Raw genomic sequence first — 19027 nt, forward strand, 5'->3', positions numbered from 1 at the left:
CGGATTATCATCAATAACGCGCTTTACATAAATAAATGTATCCTGGCCTTTTTGGAAATATTATAAATATTTTTTATGGTATGGTATTGGAAATCCATCTTTCTGGTTCATCAGTTCTTCGAAAAAATTGTATTCAGTGCTTAATCATGTTTATAATTACAATCGAGTTTTCGTGATTTTATATTTGAGGATCTTTTCACGTTTGCTTGTTGCGTCTGTGTTTGCTTGTATTTTCTGCTTCGCACTACAAAAACCATGCTGCAAAAGCAGACGCAAGAATATGAATACTTTTTTATGTCATGCTTGGAGATTAAGCTTTGGGGTAAAACAATCAAAAGTGTTATACATTAGTTCATATTAGCTACTTCCTCATTTATCCAACTATCTTTTATATGTCATTACATTTTTCACAGCTCTAATAAATACAGTGGAATCAAGCTGAAACCTTAAAGCGGGCAACTCTATAAGATGGATAGTGATACTTAGAACAGGTAAAACTTAGCTTACTCTAAAAAAAAAGCGGACAGTCATAAAGCAGAAACTCAATAAGACGGACATTTTTTATGCACCAAATGATATTTCCTATATACGCTCCTTATATTATAAAAATAAAATGACGACAAAAAATATTCACTATTTTTACATTCTTCCATTCCAGCCGAGTTACAACTTTTTTATTTATAATAAGCAAATACTTTTTTTATATGTTTTTCGTTGTTTGTTTGTTGTCAACAATTATAAGAAAGGTTAAAAGTCTTTAACTAAAGATTCGAAAAAAGTGACCAAGGAAAGATTGTAAATTATACATAGCCTGTCCAACTACAAAAGTCTCTTAATTTACAGTCCCCGTAAAGTAAAATTTAAAAAGCCTTTTTTGGTCAAAATTCTGCCTAAAACTATATTTTTGACAAATTCTCCTTGATAAAATCTCCAAAAAGCAAACGATTTTTTTTGCACCGGTGGTGTCTGTTTTAGAGAGATTATTCCACTGTATTAGTCGAGATTTTCAACATTTATTTAAGAACTAGTCGTTAACCGTGGAAAAATTCAAGGGATCGCCCCTCCTTTATATATCACATTCCGTGTTTCCGTTAGAGGACGCGGTAACCCTTTTGAACACACAGACAAAATACGGCTATTATAATAGAGATTAAATTTGGGAGAATTGCATTATTTTAAGAAACAGGAGGCTGAACAGAGAAAGTACGATTCTTTTATCCATTTGTTTGCTTAGTATCAAATAAGTTCAGACGTTTTATCAATCAAAATGTATATATTGCAGAGTAAAAAGAGTAGAAAATAGTATGCAATTCAAAGAAAGAATGCAGCAGTATAAGAAAGGGTTTAAAGGGAATTCACAAGGCGCATGTTCTGTTGTTTTTTTGCCAGCATTTTGAGCATCATGATTCTTAATAGTTATGTAAAAAAAAATTACAATTTGTAGGGAATAAGGGTTGGAAATCTCAATCAAACAAAAATTTTTGACATTATTTTTTTACATTTTTATACTGTATATACAGTATATACATACAACACAACACTTATCATAGCATCCACCATATCTATGACTTGTCCGATGTAGTCTTTGAAACTATTCTGGCATGACGCCAGTTTCCAGAAATTATTACAGTCAATTACTTTGATATCGTTTCACATACATAAACATTTTAAAAACATATAAATGGGTGATGTCGATGGAAAAACAATCTTGAAATTTTAAAGCTTACGTTTGTCTCTGTATTATGTAGCAACACAACTTTGAAAAAATGATTAGTTGTCACGATTCCTTTTCCTTTAGTTCAAGATGATAGACATGTGCAGTTAATTGCGATATTTATAGATTTCCGTCTTCAATAAACGCGAAATCTGTATTTATTGGTTTATTTTGTTCGTCGACATGACAACAGCAAACTTTGATGAGATAATATATAATACCGCTGCTGAAAATAAACATAGCTCCAACGATCATCAAAAAGTCAATTAACCTTTTTGTTGAACCTTCTTTTTTATTTTCTGTTGTTATATTCAGAGTTTCCTCAAAGGGGTTTGGAGTAATCCTATTTTTCTCCGTTTTTGTTGCTAAGTCATTTTCGCCTTTTGCGTGACTGGCATTGTGTTGACATGTCATGAAAAGAACATGTGTTAAAAACAGCCACCATGCAACGGAATACATCACTTTTAATAGATACAATTTTTTTCTTTTCGTTTCGTTGAATGTTTTTACACGATCTTCTAAGCAGTATACAGAAGTATGATCTTTTCCCCTTCCGTTTTAAACTGAACACATTCTGCATGTTGTAAGTAAAGTCTCTTTTTCTACATTTAAGGAAAAAGTGAGCGGTAACAAGCATTGAGTTTTCAGAGGATCCTCGAAATTACATCTAAATTGTATCCTAACATGCTGTGAAAAAATTATTTTTTTTACAAATTTAAAAAAAATGAGAAAACAGACATTTCGGCAACTTGTGTTTCTACATTTTTCACCTTCGTGCTTCTTGGCCACCATGACTATGTTCAGGAGCACGAAGAACAACAATTTACAACAATTTACATTTTGCAACGGAGCGCCACTTCGTGTTTATCCTTTTGACGCGATTTTTAAATCTTCTATGGGGTGCGAAATTGATTCCAAAACAGAGTTAGAAGTTCACGAGATCCAAGATAGATAGTGAATACTGTTTCAGATATTTTCGATTCTTCACGTATCAAAAGTCAAGCTATACACACGGATGATTACAGACCAAGTGGGCCAAGTCGACGACTTTACTTTTCATCACGGTATTTGTTCATTGGCGATTCCCCAGCTACAACTACATCAAGCTATTGTCCTGCAAAGTGATTCCTGAAACTTGTGAAGCAGCATGAGAATATTATGACAACATGAACGCATGCATGAAGTTACCTTTAATGGCGGATGAATAGAAAAAAATACCAACTGCATGTCAGGTCTACTGAAACTTTCCAAATAGACATGGAAAGCACTAGATAATACATGACCAGTTTAGGATATACTTTTTTTAATTGGAAAAAAGACATTCTATAATTTTATTTCTTGTTTGATGCAAACTAGATATTTGGCCTTACTGATATCACAAACACTTTCGAAACAGTGATTAAAGGATTGACTTCTGTTATCATAAACAACCTTTAATTATCAAGCATAAATATTCCAAAACTAACAACAGACTTCTGAGTAATTGTATTTCAGTTTGTTGATGACGATGCAGTTCAACTAAAGAACATCAGTATGGAAATCTACCCACGTGCTGTTTTTATCTCAAAAAAGGACATATAACTAAAGATTTATCCTGTGCCAGGAGGATCCTAAAAAATACATTCGTAATTGCTTCATAAACAAGGTGGACAATGCAGTAGCTAAGCATTACAAGAGCTGTTGTCACTCTGCATTTTCTGATTCATGGGACAACATTTAGTAATTACAATCTGTATTGTCCAAAAGATCTTGTGAATTCTGATAACAGACCTGGAGATTGGAGAGGTGGTACTAATGACAACGTTTGATTTCGAAATATAGACCACGTTGGATCTCATAATCACACATGTAGTCCTACAGAAACTCGAGAACATTTCAGAGTATGTTCCCTCGAAGGTTCTGTAATATGGTAATGGAAATATTATACTAATGAGCTGTGTGATTAGTAATATCAAAATAATAATAATATACAACTAATCGTTAAGGCCGGGGAGAAATCCACTCAGGCAATGTAAAAATAGGTTGTTTTAAAATTTTTGCTGAAGTCATCAGTACCGATACAAAAAAAATTGAAAAAGTTAGTTCATTCGTTGCCCGTAGTAGATAGAGGTTGGCACGCTAATCAAGTTAATGTATAGAATCGTGTGATTTTGGCGAATGCCTAAGAAGATATAAGGGTTTAAAAATTTGTCAGCAACCTGTCCACAAGAAAAAAAAATAGAAATTTGTTTTCACGTTGCCTCCATTATGTAGATCTTAGGCGTTGTTCAAAAAAATGTATAGGACAAAAAAGAAGAAAAGATATAAAAATGGAAGAATTTAATAGAAGAAGAAGAGAGATAATGAACGAGCCAGAACAAGCATCTTGGTAGATAGCTTTGCAAGAAGCTATTATCGAAACACAAGAGAATAAAAACACAAAATCGAAAATAAACATGACGTGTGGCATCAAACGAAACAAAGTCGGTCATTACGACTACTTATGAAACGACTTCAGTGACGAAGAACAGCAACTCAGACAGTCAGAGTATTCGCCGCTCATAAACAATAACAAAAAGCGTCAGCGCAAACAACGCAGGATCGGCGTCTCGGAACGCAACGAAATCGAGAGACAAGTGGTAGTACGAGCGCTGAGAAACTTCGCACAACTGCAACATTTACACGCGTTAAACTTTATTTAAAAACTTGAAATTCATTGATCGCTTTGGAAAGAAGTCGTGGCAGTTAAATATTTAGAGACAGTTGACCACAGGAAGGATTAAACGAGCATGTTAACGAAATAGTATACCACTAGTTTTAGATATTTTGCTGACGTAGCTATGCAGATACTATAAAATATTTGGTAAAAATTAGTTCATTTTTGGCCTGTAAGGTAAGTAGAGGTTCGGATGCTGATCAAGAAAATGTATAGAACTATGTGCTTTTGGCGAACGCCTAAGGAGTTATAAGGGTTTAAAATATTTGCTGACATCAGCAACGAACTGTGAAAATACACACATTAAATTAGTGTTATTGACGTCGCGCCGTAACATCAGAAAATTTAACATTTAATACATATGTTTTTTGGCGATATGAAAAGAAAATGAACATATCCACTTTGCCTGGTACAGACACACAGACACACTCCTTGTATTATTATAAGAGATTTTTAGCATGACTATGGCCTGAAAATATATAATCCTTGATAAAATAAATCTTGCTATAAGGTGCTTTAGATATTGTCAAATTCGTTTCATCTTTAGAACAAACAATCGAAGTTGGACTAGGATATTCTTAACTCTAAACAACGCACCTGCTTTTATTTTGCTTTTTCAGTAGGTAGCTTGCTAGCGTTCTCTGGATAAGATTTCAATCAGTTTTTTACTTCGATTACTAAACTTCGCGTCATTCCAAAGAGAACGAATTAAAAATGTATACAATTGTGTAATACATTTCCAATACATTTCCAATAATATATACGTTTTTCTGCTTTTTACAAACATTTCTGGCAACAACATTAACTTTTTATACACGCTCGACAATAACATTTACATTTTAAATTCGAATTCTCGAAGGCAATAAGTAAGCAACCTCGGTCCCAGAACACCAAATTGGAAAATATATGAAACTTCATGTAAAATTGGTATGCCTTGTTTGAAATAACTTTTGTTAGGATTAATTGAAAAAGAGACATCCTTCTTCGCTTCGCTTTTCTTTTTTCAGTTGGTAAACCAGGGAGTAAAATTAAATTATTCTATCCATAACAACCTCGTACAGCTTTTAACATAAACAACAAATAAACCCCCGTGTAGCAATTTTTTCTAACTTAATAAATTTTAGCGTAACGCCACGCTTTGGGGACACAATGCATGCGCTATAAGAAAGTATCTCGTGATTTTTTTCCCTGGAATCACCGTGTATTAATCTATAGATGTTTATACATTAACCTTGAAATTTATTTTATAACAAGGTTTAATGTTGATGTGAAAAAGCAGTAAGTGTAGTCTTTCTCAAAGAAAGTCTTTTTCAAAGAAACCTCTTGCTTGGGGAGTCCATCGACCTCTTCGATTTATAACCCAAGTTGTTTACCTCAGGCACCACAAGTGCAATACTTAATTTTCTGCAACATTTATTGTATTTTTTACATCACGTGGGAAATCTTGGCTAAAACGGAAAAAGTTTAATCTGTTTTATCTTTCAAAAATATTTTGTAAACAATCAAAACAACTCAATATAACCGTTTTGCGCATGCTTTCAACGCGAAGCTTTCCTATCTGCAACTTGAGTGCGATTTCCGCCCTACAAAAACCGGCACCACATTTTAACAGAAAATGTGTTTATATTTAGCCTTATTTAATGGTGACGAATGTTTTATTAAAGGTTCGCAGTGTAACTAATAAAATATTACCGCTTGCTTTGTTGGTGGAAAACTTGCGAAACAGATGATTTAGTTTGTGACTTAATGAAGTCTGGTACATAATAAATCTTGAGTCTACTTATTTTCAGCTACCTACGCTTACACCGTGGAACATTTTTAGCTAATGGCTATTTATCTTTTTTGACTTGTTAATTTTGTTTTTATAGCTACCCTTTTTCTAATGGTGAAAGATGAAGATCACAGAATTCTCAGATGGTTTTTTAATATCTATTCAAGTTATGCAATATGCCAGACATGATGAAAGTCTGGTTTTACTAGCTACGACGTCCTTATTTAAAACTCTTTGGACGAGTTTCTTAATCATTTTTCCAACTTGTAAACAGAGTATACACTAGTCTGACTGAAAACGCAGTTAAAAAAGCAGTTAAAAATGCTGGACAGGAATGAATTTCTTATCCAGACTGACATGAAAAGTTCAGACTGTGTACTTTTATTATATTTCTAATTTGGGTTAAAGCAGGATAAAAATTCAACGAACAGATTCCTGATCCAGATCAAAGTGACGAGATTAGACAGAATACTTTTCTTTGTGCATATTCCAGTTTTACAAAGCCTGAATGCATCGGTACTGGTGTTTTGTTTATGTATATAGTATTTTCTTTCAGTACTTGCAAAATAACATTTATGGTGGCAGAAATATTGGAGCTATGTAAGCCATAAGCATATACCTTAAACCAGACAGAGTTATGAATTTTGTTCCCTTTAAACTTAAACGTTAGTAAGATAGGCCATAAATGGCTAAAAGTGTGGCTAGCTAAGTAGGTGAAGTGTTTGGTGTGTTAGTTTCTGTTATGAAGAAACTTTGTTTAACAGGGATGTATATCTATTTTATAACGTCGAATTTGTGGAATAATTATTGATAACAATGAATTCTGATAACGATACCTTCTATGAGCTATAATACAGCGTGGATACAACATGCAAGCTACGTGTATATGACATGCAAACTACGTGTAAATGGCCTGCAAACTGCGTCCATATAACATGCAAGCTACGTCTATATGACATGCAAGCTACGTGTATATGATATGCAAGCTACGTCTATATGATATGCAAGCTACGTCTATATGATATTCAAGCTACGTCTATATACCATGCAAGCTACGTCTATATGATATGCAAGCTACGTCTATATGCCATGCACGCAACGTGTATTTGACATACAAGTTACGTGTATATGATACGCAAGCAGTAGGTATATGACATGCAAGCTAAGTGCATAGCTTTTTATTTAGAAAAATTAATATTTGTTCTGCTTATGCAGACTAACTTAATTAGAAATTCAAAAGTATGAGGCTGGCCCTTGCTATTTATTCGTATTATATTAATGAAAGAATTATGTTGAACTTTCTTATATATTTCATAAAATTTAAGCTTTACATTTAAAGTCACAACATTTTACTTTCGAGAAATCATGAGTGTATTTGCAATACCAATAACCGGTAGACAGCTGGAGTGGACATCGTAGTTTGTATGCACAGAATGACGTACGGAAGTGACACTCAGCCTCCAACTTCCTCTGATCACATGACATAATCACCATAGATGAACTCATTTCGCATGCCAGAAACTCACGAAGTAGAGCCCTTTTTCCTGTATCGCCTTTTACTTCTAGAGAAATTTTTAACACAAAATGCTGTTACCTAACTAGAAGTTTAAAAATTTGAAGAACTCCTATTTAAAAGAAAACTTAGAGATTCCTTACTGATAGCAATTTCGACAGCTTTTTTTTCGGTTTCCTTTTTATCCTCGACTACTTGCATGCATCTTTTTTGATACCCCTTTACACAATACTTTTCTGCTGCATTCTCTAACCCTTCAACAATTTCAAATTCATCTTCGCAGTCTTTTGGTAAGAGCGATTGCATTCGTCTTTCTCCGCTTTTTGGAAGAGAATGCTTAAGCTGAATGTAATGAGATGAAAAAGTAGCACAACAGCATTCCAAAGGGTCGTTTAATTTAGATAACACTTATAATAAAATTTCATTGATAAAATTTCTACTTACAACTTTAACAGCCTTCTTGACCTCGGCCAAGGATGGTTCATCCTTGTCGGATTTTCGAAGAAAGCATTCTTTTGTTGCTGGTAGATTTGCAAATTCGTATCCCTAAAGAAAAAAAAATTCTTAACTTGTTTATTACAGTTTTTGCGTCGATTTAGATTCCTCTCATTTTGCAAATCGTATATTTGTTCACTCAGTGGTAATAGACTCCCCCTCTTTTCCTACTTTAAATTGCGAATAATACATCTCTTAAATAATACTGTATTCCGTTTGTCTGTTTGTGCGCGAAAAAAAGGTTGTGCTACGAAAATACGAAATCTGCAACATATAAAGGACGGGCGACCCGTAGATATTTCCACGGGCTATCGGCTAGTTTTATTTGAATAGCGTAAAAGACATGTGAATAGAAAATCTTGCTTTAACTATTTTTTATCGTTTTGTGTTATTTAGTTAACTTGCCAAAATTGTAACCGTTGTTCGTGGTTTCAAAGGTATTTAGGTTTTAATATGTGCCTTTTTGTATTTTTATTTCCCATTATTTGATTTTGAAGCTGACGTAGCTATTATATACAGCGTCGCTTGCATCTGCAATTTGTTTTCAAAACCTATTTTCCTGCGCCGAATTTGCATAACCCCATTTTCAGGTCCCTCGACCTCAAATACATTAAAGTTATGCAACACTATACTCACAGTTTCGGGGTCCACAACCAATTTTACGCTGGCAAGTTTACCGTGTCTGTGACTTGGTACCTTGTATGTGATAACTTTATCACCTGTTGAAACCTTTTCTGCAAAATGCTCACCTTCCTCCACTATCTCGATCTCATCATCAGTACCCTAGATATATGAGAAGAATAAGTGGACTTAAAAAACAGACAGTCCTTCAACTTAAAGTCAATTTGAAAGAAACTTACTTTTACGGAACCAACAATGAGAACCAACAACGCGAAAATAAATTTTGTATCCTGAAAGAAAAATAGAAAGACCTTTGAAAAAGATGAATCTGGTCACTTTTGCTATTATAGATTTAAAAGGTCACTGAATCAACTAGTAACTATATGAAGTACATAAAGGGCAGAATCTTTTGCGCGAAAAAAGTGCAAAAATTACAGCATAAACTGTCGCAAGAAAGACCATGTTTTTTTTGCAAATATCGTGAAAAATTTTTCGCTAGCGATTATTTAACATTCTCGCGCGAAACAAATGTAGAAAAAGAAACTCGAACTCAGATGAATTTTCAGAATTTTAGACTTAAGTAACAAACCAAACACAAAGACGTTTATAGCGCTATAGGGATTATAGACGTTTATAGGGATTAAAGATAAACTTTTCGTGAGTTGAGAATTTCTTGTATTTCCCGAGATTTTTTTATGTAGGATGTTCTAAAAGAATTCGCGAGGTAGGTAGAAAGTAGAATAAAATGAGTTACCTATATACAACTTCTATCAAAAAACGACTTACCATTTTGGCACTGCTTGTCTCTCGTGGATGAGAAAATAAAATTTTATGTCGAATGAAAAAAGAAGTCACGAAGTCGATTGTACGTTTCCTTTGAAATCTTGGCTACTTTAAGTTGCGTATAATTTTATTATAACTATGTTGTTTATTAGAAGACACTTTCTAAATTGATTTTTCTTTTGAATCTAATCTTCCGAAGATTTTAACATCCTCTATAAAGTAAATTTTAATTGGACTTTTTGCTTCTTTTTGTGTTAAATCTTTTATCATTTTTTTTCTTTGAAGATAGTCATGAATAGACACAATTTTTGTAACTGTTTTACATCTTAAACAGGTGGATTTCTGTTTGTGACAATCGCGTCATCAGAAACATGTCACTTTGACATTTATTTGTATTCCTATTTATGGCCTTGTTTCAACAGGATGATTCCGATGACGATGATTTTAAAGCACAGCTGTTTCGTTATACCGTTTTCAGTGTCAACCACGCATGCGCTAGAATGGGTAAATGTTTAGCGTTTCAGGTAAATATTACTTTTCTGCGAAGAAAATGATAAGAAAATGTGCAATACAGAGCGTTCTGTTCGTTGATTACTGCAACACCTATCATTTTGTCCTATTAAAAGTATGGGGATAATCATCAACCTCGTTCCCATGGCATCTTGGTATAGTTGATAGCGGCCACTCCGCAATAGCAGCTCAGGAGGCACGATACCTTGGAGACGAGGTTGGATAATCATGTATCGTATTTTCCTATCAAGATTGTAGGGATAATCATGATAATTTCTTCGTAAATTAACATTGGCCGTTATCTCCATAATACAGCAAATTATATAGAAGTATCTAGCACAACCTTTATGTGGCATTATCAGGTTTTTAACGATCTGGCACACTATAGTTTATCTACGACGTGACAGTTGGCTTTTTCATGAGAGATTGTTAGGGAACAAGCATACTATCAGGGTGTTTTTTGCCGTCTTTTCTCATCAAAAAGCAAAATGAGAAAAGACGGCAAAAAACACCCTGATGGTATCCTTGTTTCGTAACAATTTCTCTATAAAAACCACCAACAAGGACCCTCACAGCACCAGTGGGCGAGGGTCCTTAGTAGAAAATATAAGTTGTTCATTGTGGAGATCTAACAGTACTACTGGGTGAGAACTGGTAACTTTGTAACGCAGACCATCCACCAATACGGAATTCTTTTTGTCACATTTTCAGACTTTTACATGATTGCCATGGCGACGGTAGCCGTTATATTTTTTTCAAATAAGTTAAAGATTTATCTAACGGTATAATTCATTTTAAAATTCAATAATCCTTATCTAAAATTTTCCAAAACGGTTGTTTTCACTTAAATGTGATTTTGGAAATAATGCCAGTGACATTAATAATAATTTAAAAGCTTTAAAATCAATAACTCAATCTTTTCTCAAAAACTCGGCATGCTTTATTGTGCTTTTAACCTATTTCCTGCAAAAAAGAAAAAAAATTTTAGAATAAAAGCGCGGTGCACGGACGTTTCTTGTGATAAGCACAATAGTCCTCGCGAAAAGTTGTATTTTACTACGCCTAACATCTTACATTTTTTATATAAGGAACTGTGAATGGATTTACCACAGGAGTTAGGGTTATAATTGATTGATGATACTTATGTATATTTGTTTCATCCGTACTTTGTCTACCTGAGACTGGTGATGCTAACACATATTCGTTCTTTACACACGTATAGAATACCAAATTTATTTTTTCCATTTTGTTGTGATTGCTACGCGTATTGAACTAATCCTCAAAAGTAAAACGTAGAAATGGTGGGTGAAAAAAGAAACAAAAATGAAGAACCTTTTTCATTTTTGTTGTAAATAAAAAAAATATTCATAAATATTACTGCAGGAGCGAGACACACAAAATGCGCTTAAAAACGAACGGGCGAACCCGTCGATTTATCCCAGGCGACCGAGTAGTGTACAACAATTTTCCACATCTGGTTGTAGAGCTAAATTATATGAAGCATATTAAAACTAGATTCCTACAAGTCATGGAATGCAACATTTTGTTGGTCGTACTTAATCAACGTGTTAGTTAAGAAATATAAAGTCAGGTGTACGTTAGTTTGTTTTTATTTGGTTCATATTTAGAATTTTTGCAACAAAATCTTTGCTGGCATCATTTAAAATGCTCAAAATATAAAACTCGGAAATTATAGCTAATACAAAATTATTATTCATGGTTTTCCTTTTTAGTTCTAGCGGTTTTTCTTATGTTTATTAATCCATCTATATTTAATCAATCATTTTGCTATCAAACCAATATTTGGCTAGTTAAACATTCATCATCTATATTGATGCCCCTACATCTATATCACCTGCCCAACGCAACGCTAAAGGACTCAGAAGCTAAAGATGCACGAACTTTCTAGTCGGTTTCAATGTCTGTCGCTTCTGGAGAATCGTCAACGCCTAAAAAAAGACGTATTCTAAAGTGTTCTGGCTCCAAGGATCCCTGGCTTTACACAAATTTAGTATTTCCAGCCGCCATTGTCAAGATCGTCGTTCTAACAAACCAACAAGGTCACATCATCTGACCTGTTAATGTCTTTGACACTTCCTTCAAATATAATGTTCTCAATCAAGAAATTCAACTGCCACCGTAAATGATTTTTTTTTTCGCAAATCCCTTAGGTAAAGTGTGCAAACGGAAGAGCAACATGTTCTTAATCAAATTGCTGCTTGACTATCCGAATTAGTTAGGCTCCGATCAGTTTCGGTTTCAACAATGTATTAATCAAACCAATCGTGTTCATGTAAATCTTCACCCTTCATCCTTCACCCTCGACGTACAACCGCCATCTTGTTTTGCCTCACTACTTGCTCCGCAACAGTTAACAATTTTATTGACCAATCCCACTGTTTTATTTTCACATCAGCAAACACGCCCTCTATTGGATGTTTTTTGCCAGCAAAAAGACGGTATCAGTTTGAAAATATTTCTGCGCCCTGCACTTTCTTCAAACACTGAAAATGGAAGAAGAAATGCTTCAGCACACAAATGGCTATCCATGAAGTTTTGGCAACAGCATTTGTTTGAAGTGTTCTTATACCACGTTGGTCCTCCCGTCCTGTTTTAACACTTCCAATGCCTTAAGTAAGGGAAATTCCAGTTCACCTGCCTTGGGATCATCTCCAGGGTCTCCTATACACACCTCTTTAGGTGTGGAAATTTTCGGTACTTTTAACCACCAAAAAGGTGACTTTGACTTTAAACCTGATTTTGCTGAGGTACGCATTATATATGACTGTTCCATGCCAGAGGGCGACAATACGTACATTAAAAAATATGATATTAAAAAAATAATAATGCCTGTACTATAAATAAGCAGGGCTATTTTATTGCAAAGTTTGGTCAACGCCGTGCATGGCTTTTTTCTGAAAGCACTTAATTCAACTCAACTCAATTCACATCTTGTCGATACTCGGGGTCAAGTGCTCCAGGAATATTTTATCGCCTCACACAATGTGTTCGTTGTATGAGGCGAGGACGAATTTTTTCTCTAGTTTGTCTACCTAGGTTTCTCTTCCAGCTACTAAACTGGATGCATTGAGGAAAGTGACGTTAATTTTTTTATCTAACAAGAGAGGCTTTAAAAATAAGTTGCAACGCCATTCTTGTCGCCTAAATTGGACTTGCAAAGTTGTTTATGGTGATAGAACATTCATGTGTGTGTGTCCTGAATCTAATAAACGTCTTGTTTTCACCTGCCTTCAATTGTCGCATGATGCTCGAGTTCACATTCAAGACAACAATTATTATCATTTTTGAACTCACAAACAGCAGTTTGTGATGTCTGCTTATTTTTATTCTTTTCTCATTGGCCAGTATACCATTTGTGATAGCTAGTTTTTGTATTCTCATTTCTCCTGGTTCCCCCTCACATCGTTTCGGTGCAGTGTTGGTGCAGGATGTTCCCCTTTCTCAGCATGCCATTAATGCTGGGAAAACACAAGACCTGCGAGTGTTTTCGTGCTCACATGTCGTCGCCACTTGGGCTTGATTCCACAGATGCTTCATGCCTGTATATTGCCCATTTTATTAGTTTGTTACTACCACAATCAGTTTGTATGTTTGTATGTATCTAAATTTCATTGCCCTGTTACATCTAGAGATAGGGTATGGTAATCCTTTAACTAAGTATTGGATGCTGACAAGAAAAATATAAATCGTATTCTTACTATTTTCTGCCAAGCCACGTCTTCTTATTACCATTGCACTTCTTGTTGTGATTTATTTTCGTCTTAATCTTAATTTACTCGTAGTTTTCATGCATCATTTTGGTCTGTTTGTTTAGGTTTTTTTTGGTCACATTTATTGGCAGCATCTTTTACATTATTTAACCTCTGCATGTTCCACCATATATTCTTGTTCTACTTAGGTGAAGTAAGACTATCCAACTGGGTCAGCGCACAATTATTGTTCCTCGCCCTCGATGCTACTCAACACTATATTGACATATCGGACTTTCATGTTCCTTATGAAAAAGATGTTGAAAGAGTTAGGGTGTTCTACCTCCCAATATGGTACCAACTTGTTTCGCCGTGGTGGTGCTACCTTTGCTTTGGAGGAAGTTCCCACTGGATGTCATATCCTTATGAAGGATTAAAAATTTGATTGTATGTTTCTTTACCTTTAACATGCCCCTTGCTCGGTTATCTGCTCAACGACTTATGGCATCACACCTTAGATGGTCTTTTGTTTTTAATTTTTCTACTAATACTTTGGATTTGGACTCTATGTTTTCACATATGTTAGGTTGTGCGCTATGCTATGTATATATTTTGTTCACGCATCCTCATCCCCAGGTTTTTTTTTGTCTTTTTGATATGAGAGAAGACGACGAAAAATACCCTAGTATTATGGAAAAATTAGCAATTAAAATTCGAACATCGCAGCATGACCCTGTTTTGTACGTCAGAGGGACAACAACTATTATCAAGGCCCCTACCCGCCGCTGTCCGTGTAACAAAAAAAATGGCGATACTCAGGGATCAAGGTTGAAAATAAATGGTAAAATTAATGACACAATTTTAATTTTAGGCGTCCTGGTTTAAAAAAATGTAAAAGTCTGAGATTGAGGGAAGACGTATTTCTTATAATTTCGTCGTCCTGCATTTGGTTTTTTTGATAAAACTGGACATCAGATCATCGTTTTTTATGGACAATGTAGCTAGTTAACTAGCCATGTTGAAGAAGCATCCAGACAGAATGTGGCTAAATCTTGTTATTTTAACTGTTAAACTTGACATTGTTTTGTTTCTATTCTATGAAAATGTTTTTATCGATAAATGTATTGTAGAAGTGAGATATATAATCATTTCCAATGCTTCTTAAAACTTGTTTTTCGTGCTTGTTTACATTTTAAGCTACCATTTTTTTTTTGACGACGGGCAATAATGGTCCATATCGGCCCATCGTTAAGAACGCTAAGCCTTGGCTTTGTTGTTGCTTATATTATATATGTGTTTTACTTTCATTTCATGCTTTGTACATAATTTCAGCTATTACTATATATATGTTTTGTAATTTTGTCCTATCTATAGGATGACATCTATGTCCTATCCTGTAATTATGTTTTTTTATTTGTGATATTAATAAAATAGCTAGAGTTGAGTAGGGGAAGTGTGGACAAAAAAACGCATAACAAATGGAGAAAAAAACGCATACCGTAATTACCAAGATGCCAATCTTGGTAATTACGGTAACTACAAATTAATTTTTGTGGTATTAAATGCGCTATATAAAGAAGCAGGAGTGAAACGCATGGATCATACTTTATTACACCATGAAACGTAATGTGGAGATGATTAGTTATGTTGTTCATTCTTTATGGAATTTTTGCATGTTTATGCGATGCAGAAAGGAGATACAACAAGAATCGTCAACATCTGTATACAGTGAATTGTTGCTCACGAGAAAAACAGTAACAGTTATGAACTTGCAAGGTGTGAATGAAGATGGCACTCGTGTAATTCTAATGAAAGACAATACAAAGATTTGCGTGGTTTTGAACTAAAGTTTTGTTTTAAACTAATGTACATACACTTGTTGAGACATTACAATAATTATCATTTTACAAGTCAAGTTAGAAGAATAGAACGTAACGGTAAAAAGGAAAGTGCCGGAATATTTTTGCAGACGATGCTTTTTATTCTTTTCAGACTAGAGGGTGAAGAAAATGGCAATGGAGGGAAGACTTTCTACAATCAGATAATCTTTGTTACCAAAACAACACTAATTATTATTTCGCTTTATAACTTTTTATCATGGTAAAAAGATCAATGTAATCTAATAAATATCTTTAACTCCTTTTCATTTATAGCAAACATTTTCAACATTGTTGCACCTTCCTGGAAATGTTGCCGGTGCGGGTAGAAGTGTAGGATAAATATTTCAAAATTTTTTTGCAGTTGTAAATGCTATCATAAATTGAATATATTTAACATTTCGATATTTTTGTAATTATTTTATATAAAATCGTGCAGACTTCGTCAGTTCCTGCATAAAAAAGACGAATAAAAATATATCGCAGAAACATTTGAGATTTCGTGTGTCTGTAGCACAAACACAGACTACATATACCTATGGAGTTTACGGCCCCTGTATCCTCATGAAAACAAAGGGTTGGTAAGCTTACTACGTTGCCACTCACTTTTTGCCAACTAAGCTTTGTTAAGTTTATAAAATATAAAATTATTTTTAGGCAAACGTGCAAACGAATTTTACAAATTTGATTTCTTGATATCACCATTTTAACTTGCAATATAACTGAAGATATAACCGACATTTGTATCCCCTTTTTTAAAGCATTTTGTGTCTTAATAATGCTCCGAAAAGTGATCTTTGAAAATTAACACTCATTAATCGTTATATAAAAAATAAAATAAACAAAATATGAAAAAGAGCTACGGCAATTTTGAAAGCTTGTGGCGTTGGGATGTCTGTTTTTCTTTACTTTTTTTCTCTTGTATATATATTTATTTATTTTTTGTATAGTACTTAGAAAGGCAGTAGAAAATATTAAGTCGTTTCAAACAAGGAGCTTGAAACCTGTTGGTACTAAATAGTAGTCACTGAGCCAAATATTAGCCACTTTTCCCCTATTTTTTTACCGATAAGGTAAAATTACTTTAACGAAGAAATTTTCCCGAGTCTTGGTCCGCATTGAGAAAGTTAGTTTGACAAGAAAGTTTTAAAATGTCTAAATCGCGAAAGTTAATTCACGGGAATTTTTATTTATTTTAGAATTTCTTTCATGAGACAAAACAAACAATTTTCTTTTTCCATTGTCACTGTTTAAGGTTTCGTGTAATAATTGTTAACCAAATTTTTGTGTTATTTTATCGCCGATGGCATTTTATGGTAACTTTACATGCTAATTCAAGACCTTGTTAAACATTAAATAATCAACGCCTGCGCCTTTCGCGAAAATTATTACTCTTAAAACAGCATAATAATCATTCGCATTTTTTTCCCTTGATTTCGCGATTTTTTGACTCGCGAAAGTTTCTTCTTTTGTAGTAATCTGTGCTTCTTCGAACTTTAATTATTTTTTTACAAGACATATCGTACAGATAAACAAAAAATGTTGAATAAAAGTTAAACAACGTATGCGGAGCAAAAGCAACTTTTAGGTTTACAGATGTGAAAGTGCGTTTGATTTGATTAAAGGAGAAGTATGTAAAGAAGATTCAAAGATCGCTTTCTTTTTGAAGCTGAGTTACATGAATGATTAATGAAGGAGCATGAGCTTGATAGAATCATTGAAGTGCAGACTGAACTGGTCAAGACTGGTGACAACTACAAAACAAACTAGTTTAGAAGATGCGTTGTGAAAAGGCAGGGCTTAGAAAAAGCATAGCAGAACAAAGTATCCTTGAAAAGCTAATAACGAACTCACGACAAAACTTAAACGAACTGAAGAAAGAGAAATGCAAAGGAAACAAGATTTTATACCAAACTAAACATGCAGCTGATGTTGATAGATGTGGAAGTGTTATCCAAACTTTAGAAATAAATTGCCAAGAGTGGAAAAAGAAGGTTGGAGAGAGTGATCGTTTGGAAGACGGTACCTTTACAACCCAAGTTAGATATCTTGAAGCAGATGACGAGAGAAGTAAGAACGAGTTTGAAATCCAAGAACTGAAATTTTTGAATGAAGAAAGGATTGGTGTTATGATGCGAATGAAAGAAGAGAAGATCAGAAGGCTAACCACTTATGTTGAAAATTTTAGAATGCAAAGAATTGCAAGAGAAGTTAGAAGACAAAACACAAATGGTGAGAATTTTATACAAACAAAAGACGTAGACGCTCAAGTGGGAAACAGGTGGAAGTCGAAATATGATGACTTGGTTAAGGAGCGAAATAACATGCATAAAGATTTGATTTAAAAAGAAAAGTAAATGTATTGAAAAGAAAGTTAAAGATCAATATATAAAGGGCTGTGGAGCGCAAAATATTTACATCACACTCCATGACAACTATGAGAGAACTTTTATCCGCTCTAAAAGACAGTTTAAATAAGATCTTATAAAAGTTCCTAGAGTAAAACACAATTTTGACTTGAGATCTTCATTTTTGGTTTTTGCTACATGCGTGCTGGCGCGACCCATGCCACTATTAAAATGCTGAAAAAAAGAGAACCTCCCAAATGCGATTCCAGTGCTACCGCAGTGGTTGGGAAAATGAAGCCTATCTGGTAAAAGCCATTCCAACAACAACATGTAAACCGGTCCTAAATCCTGTCTGTTAACCGTCGCGCGACTAAGTACATGCAGCAAGATGGAGGTGATCCCTGATTTACTTTAAAGCACATCACAAAAATTCACCATCCGAAATTAATTCCAGCACTTAAGGTAGGTTTCCATACAACTGCATTTTCCTCTCGAGCGTAGAAAGCTCGTAAGCTTTTTCTCTTGAGTTTGAACGTAATGGAAATCAATTTTCCGCTTGAGAGAAAAGCTGTTCAGAATAAAATGGATGCCGTAAACAGAACAAACCTTTGGCTACGAAATTTAAATATAATAACATTGTTTTTATGGCAGCGAATTAAAAGAAGACGTAAGAGGAAAGAACAACCAATAAAGATGAGAAAAATTTTAATGAAAAAGAGGAGTTATTATTTAGTGTTAGTTTATGAATGTTATGAACTTAACTACCAATGTTCTACTTCATTGCGCATGCTTGTCGTATGGAAACCTACCTTTGAGGGGATCGAATAAAATGGTTTGGATTAACGAATATTTAAAAGCAAAATGGCTTTTTAAAGAAAGCCGCTGATAAATTTGTGCCTTATTATTCTTAGGAGATTGTTGTTACATAAAATAGTGTGTGGGCACTTAATAAGCTTTCTCTTGGAGAACTTCGACAAAGCTTAGACGATC

General features: G+C 34.2%; 2 protein-coding genes across 2 annotated transcripts; one reads left to right on the forward strand and one right to left on the reverse strand.

The window, feature by feature from the left end:
* Positions 1–7467: 7467 nt before the first annotated feature.
* LOC130649623 (uncharacterized) lies at positions 7468–9706 on the reverse strand. Its single transcript, XM_057455951.1, has 6 exons — positions 9596–9706; positions 9049–9099; positions 8825–8971; positions 8138–8239; positions 7837–8035; positions 7468–7742 (listed from the first exon to the last, which is right to left on the reverse strand). The coding sequence occupies exons 1-6, from the start codon at positions 9596–9598 to the stop codon at positions 7501–7503; spliced, it is 744 nt and encodes a 247-aa protein (XP_057311934.1). The 5' UTR covers positions 9599–9706; the 3' UTR covers positions 7468–7500.
* Positions 9707–9734: 28 nt separating this feature from the next.
* On the forward strand, positions 9735–18527 carry LOC130649624 (uncharacterized). Its single transcript, XM_057455952.1, has 3 exons — positions 9735–10116; positions 14022–14259; positions 14684–18527. The coding sequence occupies exon 3, from the start codon at positions 17468–17470 to the stop codon at positions 18032–18034; it is 567 nt and encodes a 188-aa protein (XP_057311935.1). The 5' UTR covers positions 9735–10116; positions 14022–14259; positions 14684–17467; the 3' UTR covers positions 18035–18527.
* Positions 18528–19027: the final 500 nt, after the last annotated feature.

Source organism: Hydractinia symbiolongicarpus, chromosome 7 (genome assembly GCF_029227915.1).
Source record: "Hydractinia symbiolongicarpus strain clone_291-10 chromosome 7, HSymV2.1, whole genome shotgun sequence".
Lineage (NCBI taxonomy): Eukaryota > Metazoa > Cnidaria > Hydrozoa > Anthoathecata > Hydractiniidae > Hydractinia > Hydractinia symbiolongicarpus.